Here is a 25,000-nt window from a genome sequence, read left to right on the forward strand (position 1 = left end):
ATTAACTAAATTGGCCGTAGTGTATGTGAGTGAATGAGTGTGTATGGGTGTTTCCCAGTACTGGGTTGCAGCTGGAAGGGCATCTGCTGCATAAAACATATGCTGGATAAGTTGGCGGTTCATTCCACACTGTGGCGACTTCTGAAATGGAGACACTAAGCTGAAGCGATTGAATGAAAATAAAGGTGCCAGGAGCAGGAAACGGTCTACTAATTATTTATTTTATTTTTTTTATAAGATTAAATGCAGGTATTTAACACACACACACACACATATATATATATATATATATATATATATATATATATATATATATATATATATATATATATATATATTTATCCCTCTAGCTCTGAGCGAAATTTAACCTGATTTTTATGAAGCAATTTCACATTTATGGACAGCTTTTCCTGAAGTTTGCGCAGCGCCCAGCAGAAATGAACAGAAAGATGGCCTTTTCAATAACTCGTCAATACAGCTTTACAGCCAGAGACGCAGGAGCCAAAATAAAAGCTGAGAGAGTTCATCACTGCTGTTTGTGGAGGAGTTTAGTGTCTTTTGCAGCTTCTGAGCGAGTGAAAGGCTGTTTTTCTGCTCTCTTTATGAAGCGGAGACTCATCTGAAGCTGTAACGAGGACTGACTCTCGTTACACACACAGACACACACACACACACAGAGAGAGAGAGAATTGATCAGAGCTGCAGAAACCTGATCCAGCAGCAGAAACGCTGCACAAATCAAACACTGAGCAGATAACAAGCACATCTCCTCTCTGCTTTCTCTCAATCACTCAGCTTTTACCATCTACACTGCAAAATATCTGGGAATTTTATTTTATTTTTCCTTTATTTAACCAGGAAGTCTCATTGAGGTTTAAAATCTCCTTTACAACAGAGACCAGGCCAAGGTAACAGCCATAGAGTAAAATAAATCTAAAATACACCACATAACATCATTTCATTCATATGCTGGAATAGTTGGTGGTTCATTCTGCTGTGGCAACCCCTGATAAATAAACTAAAGGAACTAAGACAAAAGAAAACAAACGAATGAATGAACCAGATCTGTTGCCGTTCTGCGTACAGCTAGTGATGTCCAGCCCATCATCTCATTCACAATGCAATGATGAGTACGGGATTTTGCATTTGTAATAAAACATAGTAAAGCATGATATACAGAATCAAGTCTTATTAGAATAGAAGATGATGAATGAATATTATTATATTATATTATATTATTAGTATATCATATTATATTATATTCATTTGTTCATGTTATTTTCAGCTATTATATTATATTATATTATATTTATTCATTTTCTTTTTAGCTATATGATATTACATCATATTATATTATATTATATTATATCATATTATATTCATTTGTTCATGTTATTTTCAGCTATTATATTATATTATATTATATTATATCATATTATATTCATTTGTTCATTTTATTTTCAGCTATTATATTATATTATATTATATTATATCATATTATATTCATTTGTTCATTTTATTTTCAGCTATTATATTATATTATATTATATTATATTATATTATATTATATTATATTATATTATATTATATTATATTATATCATATTATATTATATTATATTATATTATGTCATATTATATTATATAATATTATATTATATTATATTATATTCATTTGTTCATTTTATTTTTAGCTATTATATTATATTATATTATATTATATTATATTATATTATATTATATTATATTATATTATATTATGTCATATTATATTATATTATATTATATTATATTATATTCATTTGTTCATTTTATTTTTAGCTATTATATTATATTATATTATATTATATTATATTATATTATATTATATTATATTATATTATATTATATTATATTATATTATATTATATTATGTCATATTATATTATATTATATTATATTATATTATATTATATTATATTATATTCATTTGTTCATTTTATTTTTAGCTATTATATTATATTATATTATATTATATTATATTATATTATATTATATTATATTATATTATATTATATTATATTATATTATATCATATTATATTATATTCATTTGTTCATTTTATTTTCAGCTATTATATTATATTATATTATATTATTATATTATATTATATTATTTTATTTTATATTACAGCTGAAGCAAGCACAACTTAAACAGTAACACAATTTTTTGAGTTAATCATTTTCATGTAAGTTCTTTTATTCTATTTTATGTCAATCAGAAAAACTATATTTTAAAATATGCAATATGCAATATCCTTACCATGCAATTCATTTAATTCAGTTTTTGTTGCCATTTATATAACTTAACATATATTATATTTAAATTTCAGTCAGTGTCGATTTTCAATGCAAGATTAAATAAGCAGTTTAGATTAATTTGTTTTCTTTATTGCGTTTACTTTTTCATTTTAATCAGATGAAGCACAGTTTGCGTAAACACAACAAAACAGCCATTACATTTTTTGGAAAAAAAAAAAAAACACATTGGCCAGACTATTACTATAATTAGACCATTCATTTAATTTATATTATAATTACATATATTTATTGATTTATATTATAACTTTTACTATGTTCCACTAAAAGAAACAAACATTTTATTTCAAAGTTGTTGTTAGATCAATTCCAAACATTTAGTATGAATGTAAAAAGATAAATAAAGCTCCAAAAGCGAAATTCTGATTATATTGACTGCTAAAAGTTATTTGAAGGTAAAGCTGTGACTTTGAAAGCAATCGTTGGCGCTGCCCTTCAATCTAAACATGATTCACAAACACATTGACGGAGCATATTGACGAGTTTCACGTGTTGCGGCCGCCCGTTATTTCACCTGCAGAGCACGACACTAAAATCTCTCACCTGCGGACAAGCGCAACGATCAGCAAACAAAACAGCGGCCGCGCTACGCCAGAAAAACTCGATACCCTTCAGTCTCTGGCACCCCGCCGGGCCATCATGACCAGAAAACGGCTCCGGACCCTGGGTACGAGTGTTCAGAGTTGTCCCCCTGGCTCTAAATGAGATGCTTCATGCTTTGAGACCCTCTATCTGGCGGTCCGCACTCGCACCTGAACCTCCATCTGACCCCTGGGAGCCCGAGAAAATTAAAGCCCCCAGATACGCAAAAGAAAACACAGGTAAACAATAGAAACAGCGGGGCTACGTTTCTCTCTGCGTCCGCCAGTGTACGCCTGCTGCTTGAAGGTTGTTTACTTTCTTTCTGCACTTTTTATTGGAGCAGAGAGTTGCTATTCTGGGATGTTCGTGTATCTGATCATATGTATGTGTGTGTATGTGTGTATTCATATATGTGAGGAGGTTTGTGCACGCGCATGTGTGTGTGTGTATTTGTGTGCATGTCTGTGAGTATATACGGTAGATATATCAGTGTGTGTGTGTGTGTGTCTATGTATGAATATGTGTGTGTATCTGACCTGGCGGGTGCCTTCTTCATGTGCTCCCCGATGAAGGTGGCGTTGGTCATGCCCATCAGTGTGTTGGCCAGAGAGATGACAGACAGCAGGTGTTGTGTGGTCACAGCTCTGGACACGCCGTACGTCCCCTTGCCCACCACCTCCGACACGGACAGCTTCCGGCCCTCGACAGCCCCCTGCGCCAGAGCCAGCGCCCGCAGCAGAGAGTCCTTAAACGTGGGCAGCATCAGCGACATGTGCCCGCCGCGCGAGATCAGCCCGAAGGAGATGGGAGTGTGTGGGCGCAGCATTCCCAGCCGGCTCACGCACACCTCGTCCAGCTCCGCGTTCAGGCCCCAGGCGTGCAGGCAGGACATGAAGAGTTTGGCCGTGTCCATGGTCAGGTTGTACTCCAGCAGACTCAGAGATTTGGACTTCTCCTCGCGCCGCCGCTGCTCCTCCTCCTCATCCTCATCTTCATCCAGCAGGTGCTCCTTGATGTTCTCTTTAATCGTCTCCTTCACCTGCGCACCAATTAGACATGTTCAATCATTCGGTAACACTTCACTATGAGGTTCATGCAGGGCTCGAAATTGCGACCAGTTTGGTCGCGTATGCCCCCGAAATTTTATCTATGTGACTTCAAAATATATTTGGGAGCATTTCTGCGAGTGCTTAAAATTGTTGTGTGCGACCAGTTTTTACTGCAAAATGTTCACCACATGCGCGGATTCGGGAGACATTCACACAGAATGCATCTCTGCAACATGAAACCAATGACTGTAAAAAATATGGATGACGCGACAGCCCCTTTTCCCATTGAACACCTTGAGGGCAAAACGCCTGCTTGACGGGCACAAACCGTCGCAAAAGACGGCTGAAATTGGAGCCTTGACATGCGCAGAAGGACTGTCTATTGGAGCCAGAGGAGGAGCCGCGAAAATGAGCGGAGTCGAGCTTCCAATCAAACGCTTTATGTAAAATCAACCACGCCCCCCGAACTTCTCAGCATGCGTTTGCTGTCATATCAACACAAATGGATGTAATAACGTTAACAAATATGAGGGTTTTATATATTCAATCGCGCCAGCTCCGGGCCGCAGCGCATAACATACTCGCAGCATCGCGGGTTGATTCCGGCTCGCATGCGGCAGCGCCGGCTCGCTCGGCCGCCGCATCTGGCTCAATTGACTCGGGCTGGAATCGGGCAGTGAGTCCAGGCATCCGGAGTAGGTCCAGCAGAGGTAGTCAGTCTGAGGGGTATGCCTCCGGCAGGCGAGAATCTAGCCGGAACTGGCCCGAGTGTATTTTGCTATCTGGGTGGTTAGGCGTGTATCAGCAAACTAATAAAGCCCGAAAAAAGCCTTGACCTTAGTGAATAAACAGAGTTCCACCAGATCATGTATGTCAGAAACTGTAGTTTACTGCTGAACTCATGTTGTCATGGTAAAATAACACAGAAATCGAATAATAACACTTCAGTCTCCTGCCGAAGCTCAGACGCGCTGCTTTGAGACACTGTCAATCACAGCTGTCAATCACGATGACACGCCCAGCATTAAATTACTGCTAAAAACAAACTGTTTACGAAAATGAAGATCTGCACCTATTTCAGCACAATAATCAGTGCCTTAATCCACCAGAACCATCTTTCGGGATATTTTATTGCAAGTGTAATACATTTTTTTATTTGGGTTCAAGTCTCCTTCATTAACACGGAGGAGGCGGGCTTAATGACTTGTACTGCAGCCAGCCCCCAGGGGGCGATCTAACGGCCGAGACCTTCACTCAAACGCAGGCTTGCGGCACACTTGCTTGAAACGCGTAACGCAGCGCTCAGGAACGGTTTAAAACAGTCGTCATGTCAACTTGCTGCAGTAAACAAAGCCAAGTCCGTAATGCTTGCCCCGCCTTCGCGCTCTTCTTATTGGCCCACTGCTCTAGCACTAAAATATCAGCTGTCAATCACTCAGTCAACGCCTTCAGGCTTGGGATGTCAGAGAGAGCTGCTACCGCGAAAAACTAAAGCGCTGAAGATGAGAATGAAGATGACACTGACAGATTGTGTTTTAGAAACCATGACATCTAAAGTTACAAATAATGACACATCTTACTCGTGATCATGTGCTGAATGTTAATCCACCATCTACACTTTACCAAGAGTGGATAAAAGACTTCCATTGGCTTCAAGTCCGATATGAATGTCTATGAGGTGACTTCTCTCCTCTTGACTGTTAAAGCAATTCTTGTGGATCCTGACACGAGCGTGCCTGAGGAGCAAGTTTTCTCCACTGTGTCTATAACCTGTGATAACCGCGTGTTATGCGCATACAGACTGTAACCATGGCTGTTCTTCCTGTCATCGGTGAACAACGATTTCATTTCTAAAGCCGATCGCAGCCTTTCTGTTGAGCAGATGAAGACAATAACCAATCATAGGGGTGTGAGACCTCGCCTGTCAGCGCTCAAAAAGCAAGCGGGATCATATTTACATCAGTTTATTTGCTGTAAATGCTAAAGAGTGTTTTTATTTGAGCAGGTCAAATTAAGGGTACAGTTCATATATCTTTCTGCTGTATTAAAGAACAAAATTATTACAATTAATATATAAATGTAAATATATTTATAGATTTTAATTAAAAAAAAAAATCTTGTGTTGTGAAGAAAAAATCCAATTATGTATGGAAAGTAGGGATGTAACGGTATCAGAATTTCACGGTACGGTAATACCTCGGTATGAATGTCACGGTACGGTATTTATTGAATCATTTACAGGAAAAAACAAAACTTATGAAAAAACTCCAAAAAAGTGCCAAAAGTGTCAATGACATACAAATTAGCCATCTATCTGTTAGCTTTGAAACCGGAACTTCAATTTTAATAACAAAAAAATATTAAACCATGTAAAAAAATAAAGTTTCAATTTAGTAGTGTTGAAAACTCATCACATTCAACATTTAATCACTCACTTAGATAGAGATGGGTTTAAAGGAAAATTATCATATAAATATAATCTGGTAAATGCTGGTATTTCTGGGTATTTACAATGTCCCCTGCAACAGAAAAAACCCTCTCATTTGGGACTGAGGTTTCTGGGACAAGAGAGATATGACTTGGCCCAGGTTGACAGCAGTGGGTAACGTTGTGCATTGTCTTTCCCCCACTTGAGAGGACAAACCATGAGTGAGATAGAGGTCTCATGTCTGCATCAATCTGAATTGTGTGCTGACAACACCGCTATTCAGTACGCGCGCGACAACACAGCTGATAAGAACTCGCGCGACAACACAGCTGATAAGAACTCGCGCGACAACACCGCTATTCAGTACGCGCACAACAACACAGCTGATAAGAACTCGCGCGACAACACAGCTGATAAGAACTCGCGCGACAACACAGCTGATAAGAACTCGCGCGACAACACAGCTGATAAGAACTCGCGCGACAACACAGCTGATAAGAACTCGCGCGACAACACCGCTGATAAGAACTCGCGCGACAACACCGCTGATAAGAACTCGCGCGACAACACCGCTATTCAGTACGCGCGCGACAACACAGCTGATAAGAACTCGCGCGACAACACAGCTGATAAGAACTCGCGCGACAACACAGCTGATAAGAACTCGCGCGACAACACCGCTGATAAGAACTCGCGCGACAACACCGCTATTCAGTACGCGCGCGACAACACCGCTATTCAGTACGCGCGCGACAACACAGCTGATAAGAACTCACGCGACAACACAGCTGATAAGAACTCGCGCGACAACACAGCTGATAAGAACTCGCGCGACAACACCGCTATTCAGTACGCGCGCGACAACACAGCTGATAAGAACTCGCGCGACAACACAGCTATTCAGTACGCGCGCGACAACACAGCTGATAAGAACTCGCGCGACAACACAGCTGATAAGAACTCGCGCGACAACACCGCTATTCAGTACGCACGCGCACGGCGACAACACCCGCTTTAGAGTTTTCCAGCTCTTTTTGATCCCCGCTTCTAGCAGCACACTCCATTTCCGCATTACTGTATCTGTAGCGACAACAGACCGCAAGGGATGATGGTCAAGCATGGGCTGATGGGAATTGTAGTTTTCGTTACCTCCCGTTCGCTTCATTCGCCTGAGCAAATTTTCTCAGAAGACCTATAGTTTTACCGAGTCATGCGACTACGGTAATATCGAAAAAAATTAATATTGCGGTATGACGATATTTACAATACCGTTACATCCCTAATGGAAAGCATCGTCAATGCACCGAGATATTGAATTGGACTAAATCGATGGCATGATAAACACAATCAAACCAATTCGTGAGACCAGTGTAGATTCACATCCCTGCTCGTTACAATTATAGAGCTTTTTCTTGGCTGCTGCATGGAGGCGCCATAGTGACCAGCGTCTTCCGGTAGAATGTTTACAACTTCCGTTTACGGCGTTTACTACCAGTAATTTGCGATCCGAAAAAGGGTTTCAATAGCGCATTAAGTGGATTACGGAGTGTTTTTGTGACACACAACTTTGAAAGGTGTGTGCTAAAGCGGTTATAATCTGTCAGATCTGTGGTTCAAGCGCGAGAGAAAAACAGTATCGTAAGCCATGTCTTATTTTCTGCTTTCTTTATTAAATACATTACACAATACTGTACTTTTACTTTCAGTACTTGAGTAGTAAATTTTAAAATAAACTACTTGAAATACTTCAGTACAAAACATGTTGAATACTTTAGTATTTCCACTTAAGTATGGTGCTTAAAGAGCACTTCTACTTCTACTCAAGTCACTTTTTTTAAAGAGCACTTGTACTTTTACTTAAGTCTGGGACTCTAGTACTTTATACATCTCTGCTTATATTACTATTTTATTTAACAGAGCTGTTTGTCAGTTTGTGCGCTGAAGCATATAAGCGGGCCTTGTTTTGAACTTCACCTCAAATATTGTTGTTTATTTTGTGGATAACTGACCAACAAAAATACATTAAAATAACCAACAAACTGCACCACGTGAAATTAGTTTTTAAAAAGATCAATTTTCAGACAATAAATAATTGTTCAGACATGCTTTCAGTTTCTCCATCGCACTCGCATCAAGTTTAGGCAAGGAAATGTTTATTAAATAAAACTAGCCTCGGTTTGGTTTAGTTAAGTCTGCATCAAACCTGCAGGAAAACATCAGGCTTTGCTAAAAAGCAGGTTATTTTACCAACGATAAGGGTCAATAGTGGCAGCCTAGTACAGATTTCAAAGAAAAATCCTAATAATCATAAGCAGGACCACAAGAGATCAGATCAATGTCATTACAAATGCTCAAATACCGTAGCCTATAATTTATAGCAAGCATCATGTTTTTATTTAAAGGGTCACGAAACACCAAAACACATGTGTTGAGCTGTTGACAGTGGTATATGTGTCCCACACTGCTAAAAACACTATTAGGACACCTATATTTCACTAAAAAGTGTAAATTGGTTGTTTTTGCGTTATTTCAAGCAAATTCGTACTTCCGGTTTGAAACTAATTTTTGAAGCTGCGTCACGGTCATGACATAATAGCGTGTATTCCAGCGTGCAGACTGGACGTCTGTGCCAGAGTGAGTCTTATTATGTCTTACAGTGTGATGCATTAATGCATGAGTAAGGCTTGGTTCAAACCAATCAGCGCGCTCTATTGTGCAACTTCATTAATATTCATTACTGTGTTTAGACGACAGAGACGCCACGTTGTGTTGGCAAAACAAGCGTGAAGTGTTGCTTTTATAGTTTGCTGCCATTTAAGTTTCGTTTTCATTTTCTCTCTGTGAGAGCTTATCTGGATCACGTGTGGATTAACAGTGTACGCGACGCGCGACAACAATAACTTACGTGTCTAAGGAGGATTATTGTTTACCTGAGAGCTGTTCTCATCTGCAAACGCTGAAATCTGTATTCGCTTGTAGTCTCCTCTTAATAAAGACGCGGCTCTAGTTGCTGGTGATTGTCCTGTCTCTACAGATTTGGTAAGTGAGCGACCAGTGCTCTTTGTTTATTCAGTTTGTTCGTATCGAATTAAGTTAACGAGTGCAGAAATGTTAGCACCGCATTTAGTGACCGGAATAACACACGCGGCTTTCTGACGCTACCTGCCTTGTGCATCTAAGTTTTCGGGAAATGCTGAGTTTTTTTTTCTCTCATTCGCCGTGCGGTATCAAACATTGCATGAAAAATACACGCTTACAGCAGTTCCTCGAATCAAATATCTCGTTTGTTTGAGGCATGAATGAATTCCCTGAATGAAAGAGCCAAACTGCAGTTAAAGTCCACCATTTAATAATTTGGCAAATAATTCGACTACAGATGTCCATGTAGGTTAAACACCGTCACTTTCTCCTGTCTGTGTGTGTGTGTATTTTGACTCTGAAACTCGCGCGTGCACAAATAGACACTCCCACACCATCCCACTTTTCTTCCTCCGACACTCCCCCTAAACAGAGCTGGACACGCCCACTTTTCTGACTTTTTCCAAAGTAGAGGTGTGAAAACACCCTGCTGAAACGAGGGGGTTTCATGGCCCTTTAAAGTGTGTAATCTATCATATACAGCAGGCTTATAGGTATGTTATTTTTCCTAAAGAAGATATATTATTTGAGCACCACAACTATAGAAACTGTATTAGGTTAAAAAAATGAAAAAATACAGCACAGTATCGGGATCAGATCTGTATCAATTGATACTCAGAATTTTGGTATCGGGATCAGTTCCAAAAAAAATAATATCGGTGGATCCCTGACTATTAGCTCATGTTTATATATCAGACCCTCTAGTTTTTCGCTGAATCCAACGCAAAACCAACAAAAAGTCGCAAAATTTTACAATCCTGCAAAATTCTTAATTAAACGGGAAATAATCACAAGAAATGTCAATAATCTCATAAAACATCAAACTCTAAAGCATATAATCAAACTAATTTTATTTCAGTTTGCAATGTATTGTTTTACATGACTTGTCGCATACGCAGCGCACGTGATGTTTTTGAGTGTCTCCCGAAAAATGACGTCTCACCTGCGCCCTCAGTCATTACATTACATGGATGGGGGGCATTGGAAGTTTTAGCTTGAGCAGTAAGCAAGTGCGGTTTTCTGACCTGTTTAAAGATCTTATTGGCCAGGAAAGATCCGCCTTTATCAGCTCCGCCGGGTGTTTTCTGCAGGGTTTCAGGAGAGACGAGTGTGGGATTGGGTCTCTGCGCCTCCTCCGTCAGTAACTGGATGATCACCGCCTCCACGTCGAAAAACAGCACGTGCATGTCTGGATCCGTCATGTTCGTCTTCATCGCCTGCACCACCAGAGAATTGTGCGAGTATTTGGGAAGGTTGCCCTGCAGAAAGAGAGATGACAGAACCAGATCAGAAATCTACAGAAGCCTGATTACAAACGTGCATAATCTCAAAACTACAAAATATACAACTTTACATATATTAATTTAGTTTAAATGCTGCAATTTAGTTATTTCGGAGTTTAATGTTGCATTTTAGAGTTTAAATGTTGCATTTCAGAGTGTAAATGTTGCATTTCAGAGTTTAAATGTTGCATTTCAAAGTTTAGATGTTGCATTTCAGAGTTTAATGTTGCATTTTAGAGTTTAAATGTTGCATTTTTAAGTTTAAATATTGCATTTCAGAGTTTAATGTTGCATTTCAAAGTTTAGATGTTGCATTTCAGAGTTTAATGTTGCATTTCAAAGTTTAGATGTTGCATTTCAGAGTTTAATGTTGCATTTCAAAGTTTAGATGTTGCATTTCAGAGTTTAATGTTGCATTTTAGAGTTTAATGTTGCATTTTAGAGTTTAAATGTTGCATTTCAGAGTTTAATGTTGCATTTTAGAGTTTAAATGTTGCATTTCAGAGTTTAATGTTGCATTTCAGAGTTTAAATGTTGCATTTCAAAGTTTAGATGTTGCATTTCAGAGTTTAATGTTGCATTTCAGAGTTTAATGTTGCATTTTAGACTTTAAACGTTGCATTTCAGAGTTTAATGTTGCATTTTAGACTTTAAACGTTGCATTTCAGAGTTTAATGTTGCATTTTAGAGTTTAAACGTTGCATTTCAGAGTTTAATGTTGCATTTCAGAGTTTAATGTTGCATTTCGGAGTTTAATGTTGCATTTCAGAGTTTAATGTTGCATTTTAGAGTTTAAATATTGCATTTCAGAGTTTAATGTTGCATTTTAGAGTTTAAATATTGCATTTCAGAGTTTAATGTTGCATTTTAAAGTTTAGATGTTGCATTTCAGAGTTTAAATGTTGCATTTTAGAGTTTAAATGTTGCATTTTAGAGTTTAATGTTGCATTTCAGAGTTTAATGTTGCATTTTAGAGTTTAAATGTTGCATTTCAGAGTTTAGTGTTGCATTTCAGAGTTTAATGTTGCATTTTAGAGTTTAAATGTTGCATTTCAGAGTTTAATGTTGCATTTTAGAGTTTAAACGTTGCATTTCAGAGTTTAATGTTGCATTTTAAAGTTTAGATGTTGCATTTCAGAGTTTAAATGTTGCATTTTAGAGTTTAAATGTTGCATTTTAGAGTTTAATGTTGCATTTCAGAGTTTAATGTTGCATTTTAGAGTTTAAATGTTGCATTTCAGAGTTTAATGTTGCATTTCAGAGTTTAATGTTGCATTTTAGAGTTTAAATGTTGCATTTCAGAGTTTAGTGTTGCATTTCAGAGTTTAATGTTGCATTTTAGAGTTTAAATGTTGCATTTCAGAGTTTAATGTTGCATTTTAGAGTTTAAACGTTGCATTTCAGAGTTTAATGTTGCAATTTAGCTTAAATGTTGCATTTTATAGTTTAAAATTTGCATTTCAAAGTTTAAATGTTACAATTCAGAGTTTAAATGTTGCAATTCAAAGTTGAAATGTTGCATTTTATAGTTTAAATGTTGCATTTCAGAGTGTAAATGTTGCAATTTAGCCTTAATGTTGCATTTTTTAGTTTAAAAGTTGCGTTTCAAAGTTGAAATGTTGCAATTCAGAGTTTAAATGTTGCATTTCAGAGTTTAAATGTTGCATTTTCTTCATACTAAAGATAGATAAAATAGGTTTAACAATGTCTGACACACTAGGACCTCAGTCATCTTAATAAATGAATGTGACTTTGTCCCTTTTTGTACCCCTGAATTGTATTTTCAGACTAATCGAGCTTGTTATTCTGATATACACACAGGTACCTACAGTATATGATGACACCATCTCACTTGCTGACTCCTGTATAATCACCACTTGTTGTGGATGTCTGCTTAAATCAACAATCATTTCTTTGGTCTTATTGGTATTTCATTTCAGACAATTCATTCCACACCAATGTTGCACTAAAACTGCAAACTCTGAGCTATCAACTTCAAATTTGGAATTTACATGTATTGTTTTATTTTCATCAACCTAGACATACATAACTTCTGCTTTATAGAACTTTTTCACATCAGCTATAATCTGACAAGTGTATTCTTTAACATGAGACCAAGGTTAAATCTGTTTCCAACACGTTGAAGATTTCAAACAATGCAAGTGAAACATCGCATCACTGTCGCATCTATGCCCAAAAAGTGCTGCGGTCAGTTAAGGGGTTAATAAAGAGATGAAGAACGGACGCTGGGTTATTTCTTCAGACACATTTTGAAAGCAAACGGTCAGCTTTCTAAGAGAGACGGCAGGAGAAATGTGTGTGAAAGAGTCGAGCGCTGGTGGAGTCCAACAACAAAGAGGTTTGGGTCAATGATTTTGCTCCGGCGTCTGGATGATGAAAAGGAAAGTGCAGTGAGAGTGTTTTCTGAGGAGAATCAGTACAGTCAAACACTCGCTTCCTTTAGCAGATAAAGATCCGCCGCAGGCTACAAAAACCAGCGCTGCCACATGGAAAGAGAGCCTTAGTTATACAAGAACTGATGGGAATTTAGAGCATTATGATATACAGGGTTTTTAAGTAAATTTAAAATTGAAAGTTTGATTTATTCGACCGAATTTCATTTGAAAGAATAATTCAAGGAGGAAAAAAAAGCTTTTTATTTATTTTTACTTATGTTGTAAATTTTAAAGAAAAATTATAAGTGAAATATGTTAAAAGCTTTTTTATAGTGTAAATTTAAAGATGCCCTAGAATGAAAATCTGGTTATGCGAAGGCATAGTCGAATAAAAAAAGAGATCAGTATATGGAAATAGGCATACTGTGAGCCTCAGACACCACTGTTTCCTCATTCTCATGTAAATTCCACAATTGTAAAACTCCAGTGGACAAAACAAACTGTGATGAGACTCACAGGCCATGCCCTCTGCATTAGCATGTATGACTACTTTAGGTCATTCATCCAGACCTGACAAGCAGCCATGTCATCAAGAGAACAGCACTCATATGCAGCTCTAAAATCTTTTTTTTAAAAAGCACTGTGTGTCTATAAGAGTTCATTAAATACCTCATTACTTCAACTTAAATGGAGTAAGTTCACAGTACTCATATGGATTAGTTTTTAACTCAAATGGTTTGTTGCAATGGGTTTCCTCAAATGGTTTGAGATGCATTAACTTATTGGGTTTTACAGTACTCAGTTAGGTAGAGTTCTCTTCATTTATTGGGGTTTGCTGTGCTCAAATTGCTTCGTTTACTTAAATACATTAGGTTCACAGTACTCATTAGGATTAGTTTTTAAACTTAAATGGTTTGTTGCAAGCAGTTTCCTCAAACGGATTGAGTTACCTTACGTTTTGGGGTTTTACAGTGTCTATTTTACTGAAATCACAACACAAACTGTAAAAATAGGCACCTTAATGATTACAAAATTATTTTACATTATTATTATTAATATTATTATTATTAACATGTATTTGTGACAAAAATTGTGCAAAACTGAATTGGTGAATTGAAATGACTTGTTTTATACAAAAAAAAATTATATTTACACAAACTAGTTAACTAATTAAAACAAACTCAGCAAATCAGCAAAGCCAAAAATCTGCAAAACTGAACTTGTCAATATTTATTTTTATTTTATAGATTTAATTGACTTTTTTTTTGGATTTTTAAAAACATGCTCCACATGAAGCAAAATAAAATAAACATTTCTCATGTGATTTAAGCCATTCTTCTCATTAAATTAAACTATTTAAATTAAAGAAAAAGAAAAAGAAAAACAGATTATTCGGATCAATATTTTGCATTTATCCTAAAACATGATTGTAAACATGGTTTCTGTTATTTGTGAGCTGAAAGACGAGCCTGATGTGTTTGTTTGTCCTCAAAGTAGCTAATAATGCAGATCATGATACCGGCAGTAATCAGCAAGACTTCTTCAAACACATCCGTCAAAAGTTGTTGAGCGCGCTGGATAATCTGTTTATTCCATGATCTGTGTAATAATCTCTAATGCTCATTAAGCCCTCCAGCGTTCATTTCATCTCATCTCATCTGCTTCCAGTGGTCTGCTATTAAATAGCCAGCTTGCTAATTGTTATTCGATGTTAATTGGATGAACAAAAGCACCTGCAATCCATTACAAACATCAGGGAGGATGTTTACTAGCGCACCACCACACCGACCATGCTTTAATATAGAGATATGCAGAAAATATCAACTTAAAATAATTACAGATAAAAATGCATGAAAGGTATTTTACCACAGTTGAGGATAAATTTAATCTCAGATCATGCAATCATAATTACACAAACTTGTTTCCATGAGGAGAAAAAAAAAATCAAAGCTGTAAAACAAGCTCAAAACTACAAGATATAAAAATCACAATTAAGAAAATCCAGAAGCACCAAACATTTACAAGGTTATTTCTAATAATTCTGAGGAGCAATTTAGAGTTTATATGGTGCAAATCCCGAAGACTGAACTGTGACATTTTAACTTTGAATTGCAAATAGTGAAATCTGAGTTAAAATTTTGCAAATGTTACAATACAGAGATTAAATGTAGAAATTCAGAATTTAAATGTTGAAATTGTTTAAATGTTGCATTTCAGAGTTTATTGCTGCAATTCAGAGATTAATGTTGCACTTCAAAGTTTAAATGTTGCATTTCAGAGTTTAAATGTTGCTATTTGGAGTTTAAACGCTGCAATTCAGAGTTCAAATGTTGCATTTCAGAGTTTAAATGTTGCATTTCAGAGTTTAATGTTGCATTTCAGAGTTTAAATGTTTCATTTCAGAGTTTAAATGTTGCATTTCAGAGTTTAAATGTTTCATTTCAGAGTTTAAATGTTTCATTTCAGAGTTTAAATGTTGCATTTCAGAGTTTAAATGTTGCTATTTGGAGTACAAATGTTGCATTTCAGAGTTTAATGTTGCATTTCAGAGTTTAAATGTTGCATTTCAGAGTTTAAATGTTGCTATTTTAAGTTTAAATGTTGCAATTCAGAGTTTATGGTTGCATTTTAGAGTCTAAATGTTGCATTTCAGAGTTTAAATGTTGCAATTCAGATTTTAATTTTTACAATAGTTTAAATTTTGCACTTTAGATGTTTAATGTTGCTTTTCTGTTAAAATTCAGAGTTTAAATGTTAAAATTCAGCGTTAACTGTAAATGTTACAATTTAGATTTAATGTTAAATACACTGTTTAAATGTTGCTAATTGGAGTTAAAAAGTAGCAATTTTCAGTTCAAATGTTAAAATTCAGAGTTTAAATGTTGCATTTCATAGAATAAATGTTACAATAAAAAGTTTAAATGTTAAAATTTAGAGCTTAAATGTTGAAATTCAGAATTGAAATGTTGAAATTTTGTTTAACTGTTGCAATTTAGAGTTTAAATGTTGCAATTGAGTTTAAAAACTCCATTTCGGATTTCAGTTCTTACAATTCAGTTTTTAAATGTTGCAATTTAGTTTGAATGACGCAATTCAGAGTTTAAATGTTAAAAATCTGAGCTTAAATGTTGCACTTCAGAGTTTAAAAGTTCACTGTTTAAATGTTGCAGACTGGAGTTAAAAAGTTGCAGTTTTTATAGTTTTAATGTTACATTTCGGGGTTTTAATGTTGCTTTGCAGTTAAACTGCAGTTTAAATGTTGCATTTCAGAGTTTAAATGTTACAACTTAGATTTAATGTTGCAATTTATGTTTAAATGTTGCAAATTTGAGTTAAAATGTTGCATTGCAGTTTAAATGTTACAATACAGAGTTTAAATTTTGCAAATCAAAGCTTAAATGTTGCAATTTAGTTTACAGTAAATGTCAAAATATTCTTACACAACACACAAATAGGTTTTTCTTCCACTTTCAATAAATGTGTAAGTCCTGAATTCTAATATCTAATGCCCGTTTTTAAAATGATAATCACTTCTTTTATTTACAGATGCATTTACTCCATACAATTTGTTCAGTTGTGATGTTCCAGGTTAATATTACACACTTCTGACTTTATTTCTGCAGTATTCCATGTTTCTTCTAATTCAGAAGAAAGGACAGGAATTGTGAGATGTTAACTATGATTTTTCCAAACAAGCTTGTGTTGATTTGCTGAAATGATAAATGGCGGTGGTGTGTTGCGGTTCTAAAGCACAGGTATTTACTGCAGTATTTGATGTCCTTCAGCTGTGTGTGTGTGTGTGTGTGTGTGTGTGTGTGTGTGTGTGTGTGTGTGTGTGTGTGTTCACTGTAATGTCTGCTCCTTCAGTCTGTCTTTGTCTTTGTGTTCAATGGCTCTGTCTGAGGAGGCCGGTGCGCCGCATTGATCAGACACACACACACACACACACACACACACACACACACACGCACAAGCACATACATACACACACACACACAAGGCCTCGGTTCGCTTTTATTCTGCTTCACATTTCTGGGAAACCAACATAAAATGCTACTGTTGAAGGTTTCGATGTAGAAAGAAAAAAAAAATCGGAGAGAAACGGATGAAAGACAATCTGCAGAAATCAATAAATGAGTGAATAATTCAAAATACAATTAATATCTCAGTCATAATTTCACACATACAGAAACACTTATTAAACCTAGAGCATGCCTTCAATGCAGAACAATTAAAAACATTATGAAGATGTTATTAAAATCTAAATAAAACTTTATAAAACATGTGGCTCTCAGAAAAAAAAAAAAACAATCCTGTATGATTTATAACTATAAAACCTTTTAAATTTAGAAAACCTTTAAGAACTAAATAAGTAAATGTCTGATGGGAAAATAAATAAATAAATAAATAAATAAGCGGCACAGTGTGTGGCATTTCTGTGTGGAGTTTGCATGTTCTCCCCGTGTTGGCGTGGGTTTCCTCCAGGTGCTCCGGTTTCCCCCACAATCCAAACACATGCGCTATAGGGGAATTGATGAAGTAAACTGGCCATAGTGTATAAGTGTGTGAATGAGTGTTTCCCAGTACTGGGTTGTAGCTGGAAGGGCATTCGTTGCGCTATAAAGAGACTAAGTGGCGACCCCTGATGAAGAAAAGGAGGAAGCTGAAGGAAAATGAATGAATAAATCAATAGAAATGTAGTGTTGTTGTCCATCTGAAACTGCCGTTGAATAATTCATCCTAAAACTAAAATCATCTGGAATTAAAACACGGCAGGATTAAATGAATAAATGAGATGATAAATGACATAATTTCCTAAGTTAAAACATTCATTCATTTTCTTTCGGCTTAGTCTCTTTGATCATCAGAGGTTGCCACAGCAGAATGAACCACCAACTAGTCCAGCATATGTTTTACACAGCGGAGTGCAACCCAGTACTGAAGATTTATACTGAAGCCAATTGAGTTCATCAATTCCGCTATGTGGAATTGGAACTGGAATATTCCAATATATATGTGGAATATTTGGACTGCAGAACATGCAAACTCCACACAGAAATGACAACTGACCCAGCTGGGACTCAAACCAGTGACCTTCTTGCTGTGGGGCCACAGTGCTAACCACTGAGCCACTGTGTTGCCCATAAATTAAAACATTTCACAACAAAAATATGTTACTAGGTAATTTCTGTCTGTTTGACACTATTGTGTTTACTATATCAATAAATAATTAAAATAAAATGCAACTATTAAGAGTCCTGCAAAATCATGTGAACTATTGAATCCATGAGAAAAATAAAATATAGTCAAACTAAATGTGTGTTTGAGAAAGACTTTTTTTGTCCATCAGAAAATGTACTATGAATATATATAAAATCTCCCGAAATTAAAAATGATTGAGTGTTAAAACAAAATATGTTAATATGGTCATTTCATTTCTGTTAGTTTTACACTATTGTGCTTTACTATAAATACAGATAAACTGTTAGGAAATTAAATAAATTAAATTAAACAATTAAAAGTCTAGCTTCAGTGCACAAAGATAAATAAATAAAATCATATGAAATGATAACAACTTTACAAACCAAAACGAACAAATGTCCGCCTCAAAGAAATAAAATAAATTATAAAACATGTCAACATAATTTCTATCTATTTGACACTGAAGGTTTCAAGAACATGTACTATAAATTAAAACAAAATAATCAAAAAAAATTAATGAATAAAATAAATTAAAAAATAAATGAAACAAAATAATACAAAAATAAATTAAAATTGAATAAAATATTGTCAAAAACTAATAAATAAAAACAAAATTAGTTGAAATCAAATCAAATCAAATGCAACTATATTAAGAGTATGTTTTCAGTGCACAAAGATAAATAAATAACATCATATTAAATGATAACAACATTCTAGATGGAAATAAATAAACGCCTGCTTCAATAAAATACAACAAAAATAAAGTTTTTTTTAATCATAAAATGTCTCAGCCACATAATTTCTCTCTGTTTAAAACTGTTGTGCTCAAGGACACGTACTATAAATAATAAAAATACTGTCAAGTAATAAATAAATGACTAAATAATAAAGTAATAAAGTAAAATACATTTTTTTAAATAATTGTTAAATAAAATAATTTAATAAATTTTATAAATTGAAATAAAATAAACTGAAATAAAACAAAATGTAAAATTAAATTAAATTAAACTATATTAAGAGTCTGGTTTTAGTGCAGAAAGATAAATAAATAAAACCATATGAAATGATAATAACTTTCCAAATCAAAATGAATAAACATCTGCCTAAAAAAAAAAAAAAAAAGTCTCAGCAACATAATTTCTATCTGTTTGACACTTTTGTGTTCAAGAACAATTAATATAAATAAATAAAAAGTCAGAAACTCAAAGTCATTAAATGAAATAAAATGAATTGAAATAAAATAATGTCAAATAAAATAAATAAATATAAATAAATAAAATAACATAAAATAAATATACATATATATATATATATATATATATATATATATATATATATATATATATATATATATATATATATATTTATATTTATATTTATATTTGTATTTATATTTGTATTTTTATATTTATATTTGTCAGATACTCCAAACATAACAAAATATTGTAAAATAAATTCTATATAAGATTTATTGAAAAAAAGTAAATTAAAATAAACAAATAAAATAAATAAATAAAAATAAAATAAACTGAAATACAATAAAATAAATATGAATATAAAAAATATATACAAAAAAATGTCAGATACTCCAAATGTAATAAAACATTGTAAAATATTGTTAAATAAATTCTATAAAAGATTTACTAAAATAAAATAATGTCTAATAAAAAAAACAAATAAAATAAATGTAAATAAAATAAACTGAAATAAAACAAAATAAACTGAACGAAGATAAAATAAAATTAATTAAAATAAAATGCAAGCATTAAAAGTCCAGCTTCAGTACAGAAAGATAGATAAATAAAGCCACATAAAATGATAACAACATTTCAGAAAGAAATGAATAAATGCCTGCCTCAATAAAATACAACAAACCCTAACACACATCAGCAACATGATTTCTGTCTGTCTGACAGTGTTGTGTTTCAGATGAAGCAGCGTCTCTTTCTCTCTCTCAGTGTTTTCAAGGCCAGAAACAGGCGAGCGCATCATTAAGAGCAGCAGAAGCACTGCGCTATTTTAAACACATCATTACAGGACACCTGATCCCAGACCAGCGTTTGTCCAGAAACCCCTTAACACGCCTAGAGACTTCAGCCTTCCATCAAATCAGACACATTTCACTGCTGAATGCATTAAAAACACTAAACGAAGGAGCTTCAGCCTTAAAAAAATAACATAACAACAACAAAAAATAAACCTAATAACAAAAACAACCAAATGTTGTCTCATAAAAGAACGAGTCAACTCTGAATCACCCAAAAGATTCATCACATATACGAATCTTTTCCTGCTACTGATCCACAACAACGCAGTCAAAGTAACAGCATAGTCTCCGCCCAGGTAATTTGCATAATCCACGCCCATACAAACACTTTGAAATGGGCTTCATTTCAGATATAGAAAGAGCATTCAACACACACTAGTGAAGTAATATTGTCTGTCTTTTAGTAGATATATTACATGAGAGACTTGCTTTGTTTAGTGAAGAAGTGAATCTAATTGGAATTGCAGTTTAAAACCTAACATTTTTATATTGATATATAGTGCTGAGCAAAGAGTAATCGCAGTTAATTGCATCCAAAACAAAGGTTTGTTGTTATATAATGTATGCGTGTGTGTGTACTGTGTATATTTAGTATGTATATATGTTATATACAGTACAAATGCATGCACAGGCATCAGTATATTTGAGATAGATAGATATGAAACAAATTATATTTACACATTTACAGCGGGGAAAATAAATATTGAACATGATAAATTACAGGTAATTTTCCAGAAAGGTGTGTATGTGTGAACAGGCCCGTTTCGAAAATACCGGTAAATTCGTTCTGGCTATTTTCCGGAAAGAGAAGTTGTAAGATTAGCGGTAATTTGCCGGAATGCTGCGCTGTGTGAACGCAGAAGGAAGATTGCCGGAAAGAGCATGTGCACGTCTAGAACGCGCTGACGCAAGACGTCTACTTTAGCCAATCAGCACACTCAGAAGCCTTTGAATGTTTTTCCTGACGCATTTAGCTGCCAGATGTTAGTCAGATAAGGTTTCTATAATCCTTCTTAATGCCAACGGAGTAAATTATCATCAATTAAGTGCTTATGATAAGCCGTTGTTTGTTTGGTGTACATTTAAACTCTGCTTCTTTCAGTTGCTTGACGCGTTGCGTGTGCCCGTGAAGCAGCCGGTAAGCGCCAGCACACACACATATCATGTACATCTCGACATGTGAAAGTGTTCCTCTATATTTTCATCGAAGTTGTTTACAATTCTTCCCCATCCACAGAGTTTGTAATGTGGTCAAATGTTTACAAATACAAGCGCAGCCGTTAAGTAGTCATGTCAGAATTTACCGGTATTTTGGAATGGATGTGTGAACGGTCTTTTCCGGAAAAATTCCACAACATCCTCGCCTGTGTGAACAGCGCTATTTTGAATTTACCGGTAAAGTCGTTCCTGAAATTTTCCATATATTTACCGGTATCGCTGTGTGAAAGGGGCTAGTGTCATGTTTTTTTCCTGGGAATATTCTTTCTTAAGGAGCTGTTGACATGGAATTGAACCAGATTTTGGTAAAAGCACAAACAATGCAAACATAAAAATAAAACTAAACAAACAAATCTGACAGAAGGTGAAAGCACTGAGCTACTGAAATGCATTTAATACTTTATATAAAAGGCTTTTTAATGACGGCAGCTTAAACACGCCTCTCATATGGAGAATGAAGTCACATGCATGAGTTGTTAACAGAGTGTTAAAATCTTGTTGCTTCTGTGAGTTTCGTCTGTCAAATCTGAGCTTTATTCTGTATTTTCTATTGGATTCGGATCAGGTGATTGGCTGGGCCATTCTACAGCTTGATTTTCTTTCTTTAAAAGCATCTGAGAGTCTCCTTGGCTGTGTTTTGGATCATTGTCTTGCTGAAATGTCCACCCTGGTCTATCTTCATCCTCTTGCTAATGTAGATGTTGGACTGGAGGAAGACTGAGGAAGGGCAGAGGGATGCTGGAGAACTACTGAGAGATTTCAGCTGCTGTCTGGGCTTTCACTGTCAAACTACACCTCCCTTTTTTCATGTGTTCAATAGTTTTTCTTTGTGTCATTTCAGTTTATTACACATAACCTAATTTGTGAGCTAATTAGATTTGATTTCTTTGCATGTATGGATTTCATTTGTTGTTACCAACATCTGGTGAAAATTTCAAGTCGACAGCCCCTTTAGAAATACGTTTTCTGAGAAAGATGGTGACGTGTTCAACACTTATTTCCCCCCACTGCATGATACAATATATATATACACATTTAAATATAGAAATTATGTAACAAAATTGTTTTATTTCTATGCATGTGTGTGTATTACTGTGTATAGACATAATAAACATACACCAGTACACACAGAGATTTATTACATCAAAACAAACTTTTATTTTTCATGCTATTTAGTGATCTTTGCTCAGCATAATTGAGTACACCCCATTTTCCTGCATTCATTTTCTTTTCGACTCACTCCCATTATTATTCTGGGGTTAAAATCCATTCATTTTCACTAATTATATTAGTATTTTTTTTTCCAAAGTGTGTTTAAAATGCTTTAAAAATAAGTAAAATTTTTGTAGACTAAAAATAGATGTACTGTATATCATTTACTTTAAATTGTGAACAATAAACTATAGATTAATTTTATTTTAAAAAAAAAATTATGATATTTTTAATTTCACAATAGGGGTGCGACCGGGTAGGGGGCTTACAAGAGATTGTGCCCAGGGGGCTTTGAATTCTTAATCCACACACAATCGCTAACAATAAATAAATGTAATATTTGTCAGTACAGACAAAAGCATATGCATTAATACAAACAAAGCTGACTTAGGCAGCATTCATGACGTCTGATTTGAGCAATATTCCATAGTTGAATATCCATACTATTATCCATAGTATTTTGCCATTACTAATGCTTCCTCTGTGTTTTTCAATGGTGTGATGGAGGAACACTGCCCTCTACAGGACAACATCAACCACAACACTCTCTGCTGGCTCTATTTTTTTCCCACTTACAGTGAGGTGCTGAACAAGTAAATGAATGCTTAAGCCTGTTATGTTTTAATAACATTGCAACACCAATGCTGTTATAGGGACCGTATAAAATTGAAAGAAGTCACATTAACCGTTTACCGAGTGTTTATCGGTAGGGGGAAAAACACTAGCTGTGCATATACACTATAAGGACACCTTTAAATTATAATTATTAGTTAGAAAACTGGCGAAACAGTGGCTCAATGGCTAGCCTTACAACAAGAATGTCACTGGTTTGAGTCCCGGCTGGATCAGTTGGCATTTCTGTGTGGAGTTTGCATGTTCTTCCTGTGTTGGTGTGGGTTTCCTCCCGGTGCTCCAGGTACCCCAATAGTCCAAACATAAGCGCCATAGCGGACTTGATAAACTAAATTGGTCGTAGTGTATGAGAGTGTGTGTGAATGAGTGTTTTTCAGTACTGGGTTGCAGCTGGAAGGGCATCCACTAGGGATGTAACGGTATCAGAATTTCACGGTACGGTAATACCTCGGTATGAATGTCACGGTACGGTATTTATTGAATCATTTACAGGAAAAAACAAAACTTATGAAAATACTCCAAAAAAGTGCCAAAAGTGTCAATGACATACAAATTAGCCATCTATCTGTAAGCTTTGAAACAGGAACTTCAATTTTAATAACAAAAAATTATTAAACCATGTAAAAAAATAAAGTTTCAATTTAGTATTGTTGAAAACTCATCACATTCAACATTTAATCACACTCAGCCCATCTACCCAGATCAGAGCTCTGCTAGTCGGACTTCTCATCAAGCATCTCCCGCTGGATCTAATCTCACTATTTATTAAACGGGATATTTCATTTATCTTGTTGTCTTTATCTAACGACATATTCCCTGACTTTGGGCATTGGAATCTATTAATTGTTCTCAGGTAACGTGTTTTGGCTGAGCGCAAAGATAAGTTAATGATTAATGTAACCACGTACATTCTGTATATTGACTGATCGCTTGCCTTTATTTCCTATAATGTATAAACTTATTGTATGTTATACTTTTATAATGGCCATTATCGATTCTTAAAACTGATACTCAGCAAAAGAGAGGGGATGTTTCGTATTTTCACTGAAATTGAAAGGAGGCAGTTGTTATCGGCTCCGTTTTGTTATAAATATCCACACAGTGAAGATGACGCTCATCTTATGCAGCACGACGCCTCAACATGTCTGCTGTCTAAGTTGCTAATATTAAAATGAAAATAGGCAGTTCCTTAAATCATGTTTACATTTTATTGTTGAGAAAGTGAAACAACGAAGCCAGGGTGATGTGAATGAAGTTATAAAGTACACTGTTCCCTTTGAAGATTTACCCGTGTCCTCGGTATAGTCTGTTTTCCATATCAAACTGAGAAGAAGAGACTGCAGCCTTGATCAAACTTGCGAAGTCTGAACTTACACTGAGAGAATGCAGGACTGAACTGTGCGTGTTAGGCTACTTAATATTCAGGAAAAGCCCCAATCAGATAGGCAAACGTCTG

The 25,000-nt window shown here is 35.0% G+C and overlaps 1 protein-coding gene across 2 annotated transcripts in view; it reads right to left on the minus strand.

The window, feature by feature from the left end:
* wdr7 (WD repeat domain 7) overlaps positions 1 to 25,000 on the minus strand; it is a 191,620-nt gene that overhangs the window by 112,911 nt on the left and 53,709 nt on the right. For both annotated transcript variants that reach the window (XM_073935611.1, XM_073935610.1), the window contains exons 15-16: positions 10,579 to 10,812; positions 3,475 to 3,977 (exon numbers count right to left, since the gene is read on the minus strand). In XM_073935611.1, the coding sequence (XP_073791712.1) occupies positions 3,475 to 3,977; positions 10,579 to 10,812 (737 nt within the window). The remainder of the gene's footprint in view (positions 1 to 3,474; positions 3,978 to 10,578; positions 10,813 to 25,000) is intronic.

Source organism: Danio rerio, chromosome 21 (genome assembly GCF_049306965.1).
Source record: "Danio rerio strain Tuebingen ecotype United States chromosome 21, GRCz12tu, whole genome shotgun sequence".
Lineage (NCBI taxonomy): Eukaryota > Metazoa > Chordata > Actinopteri > Cypriniformes > Danionidae > Danio > Danio rerio.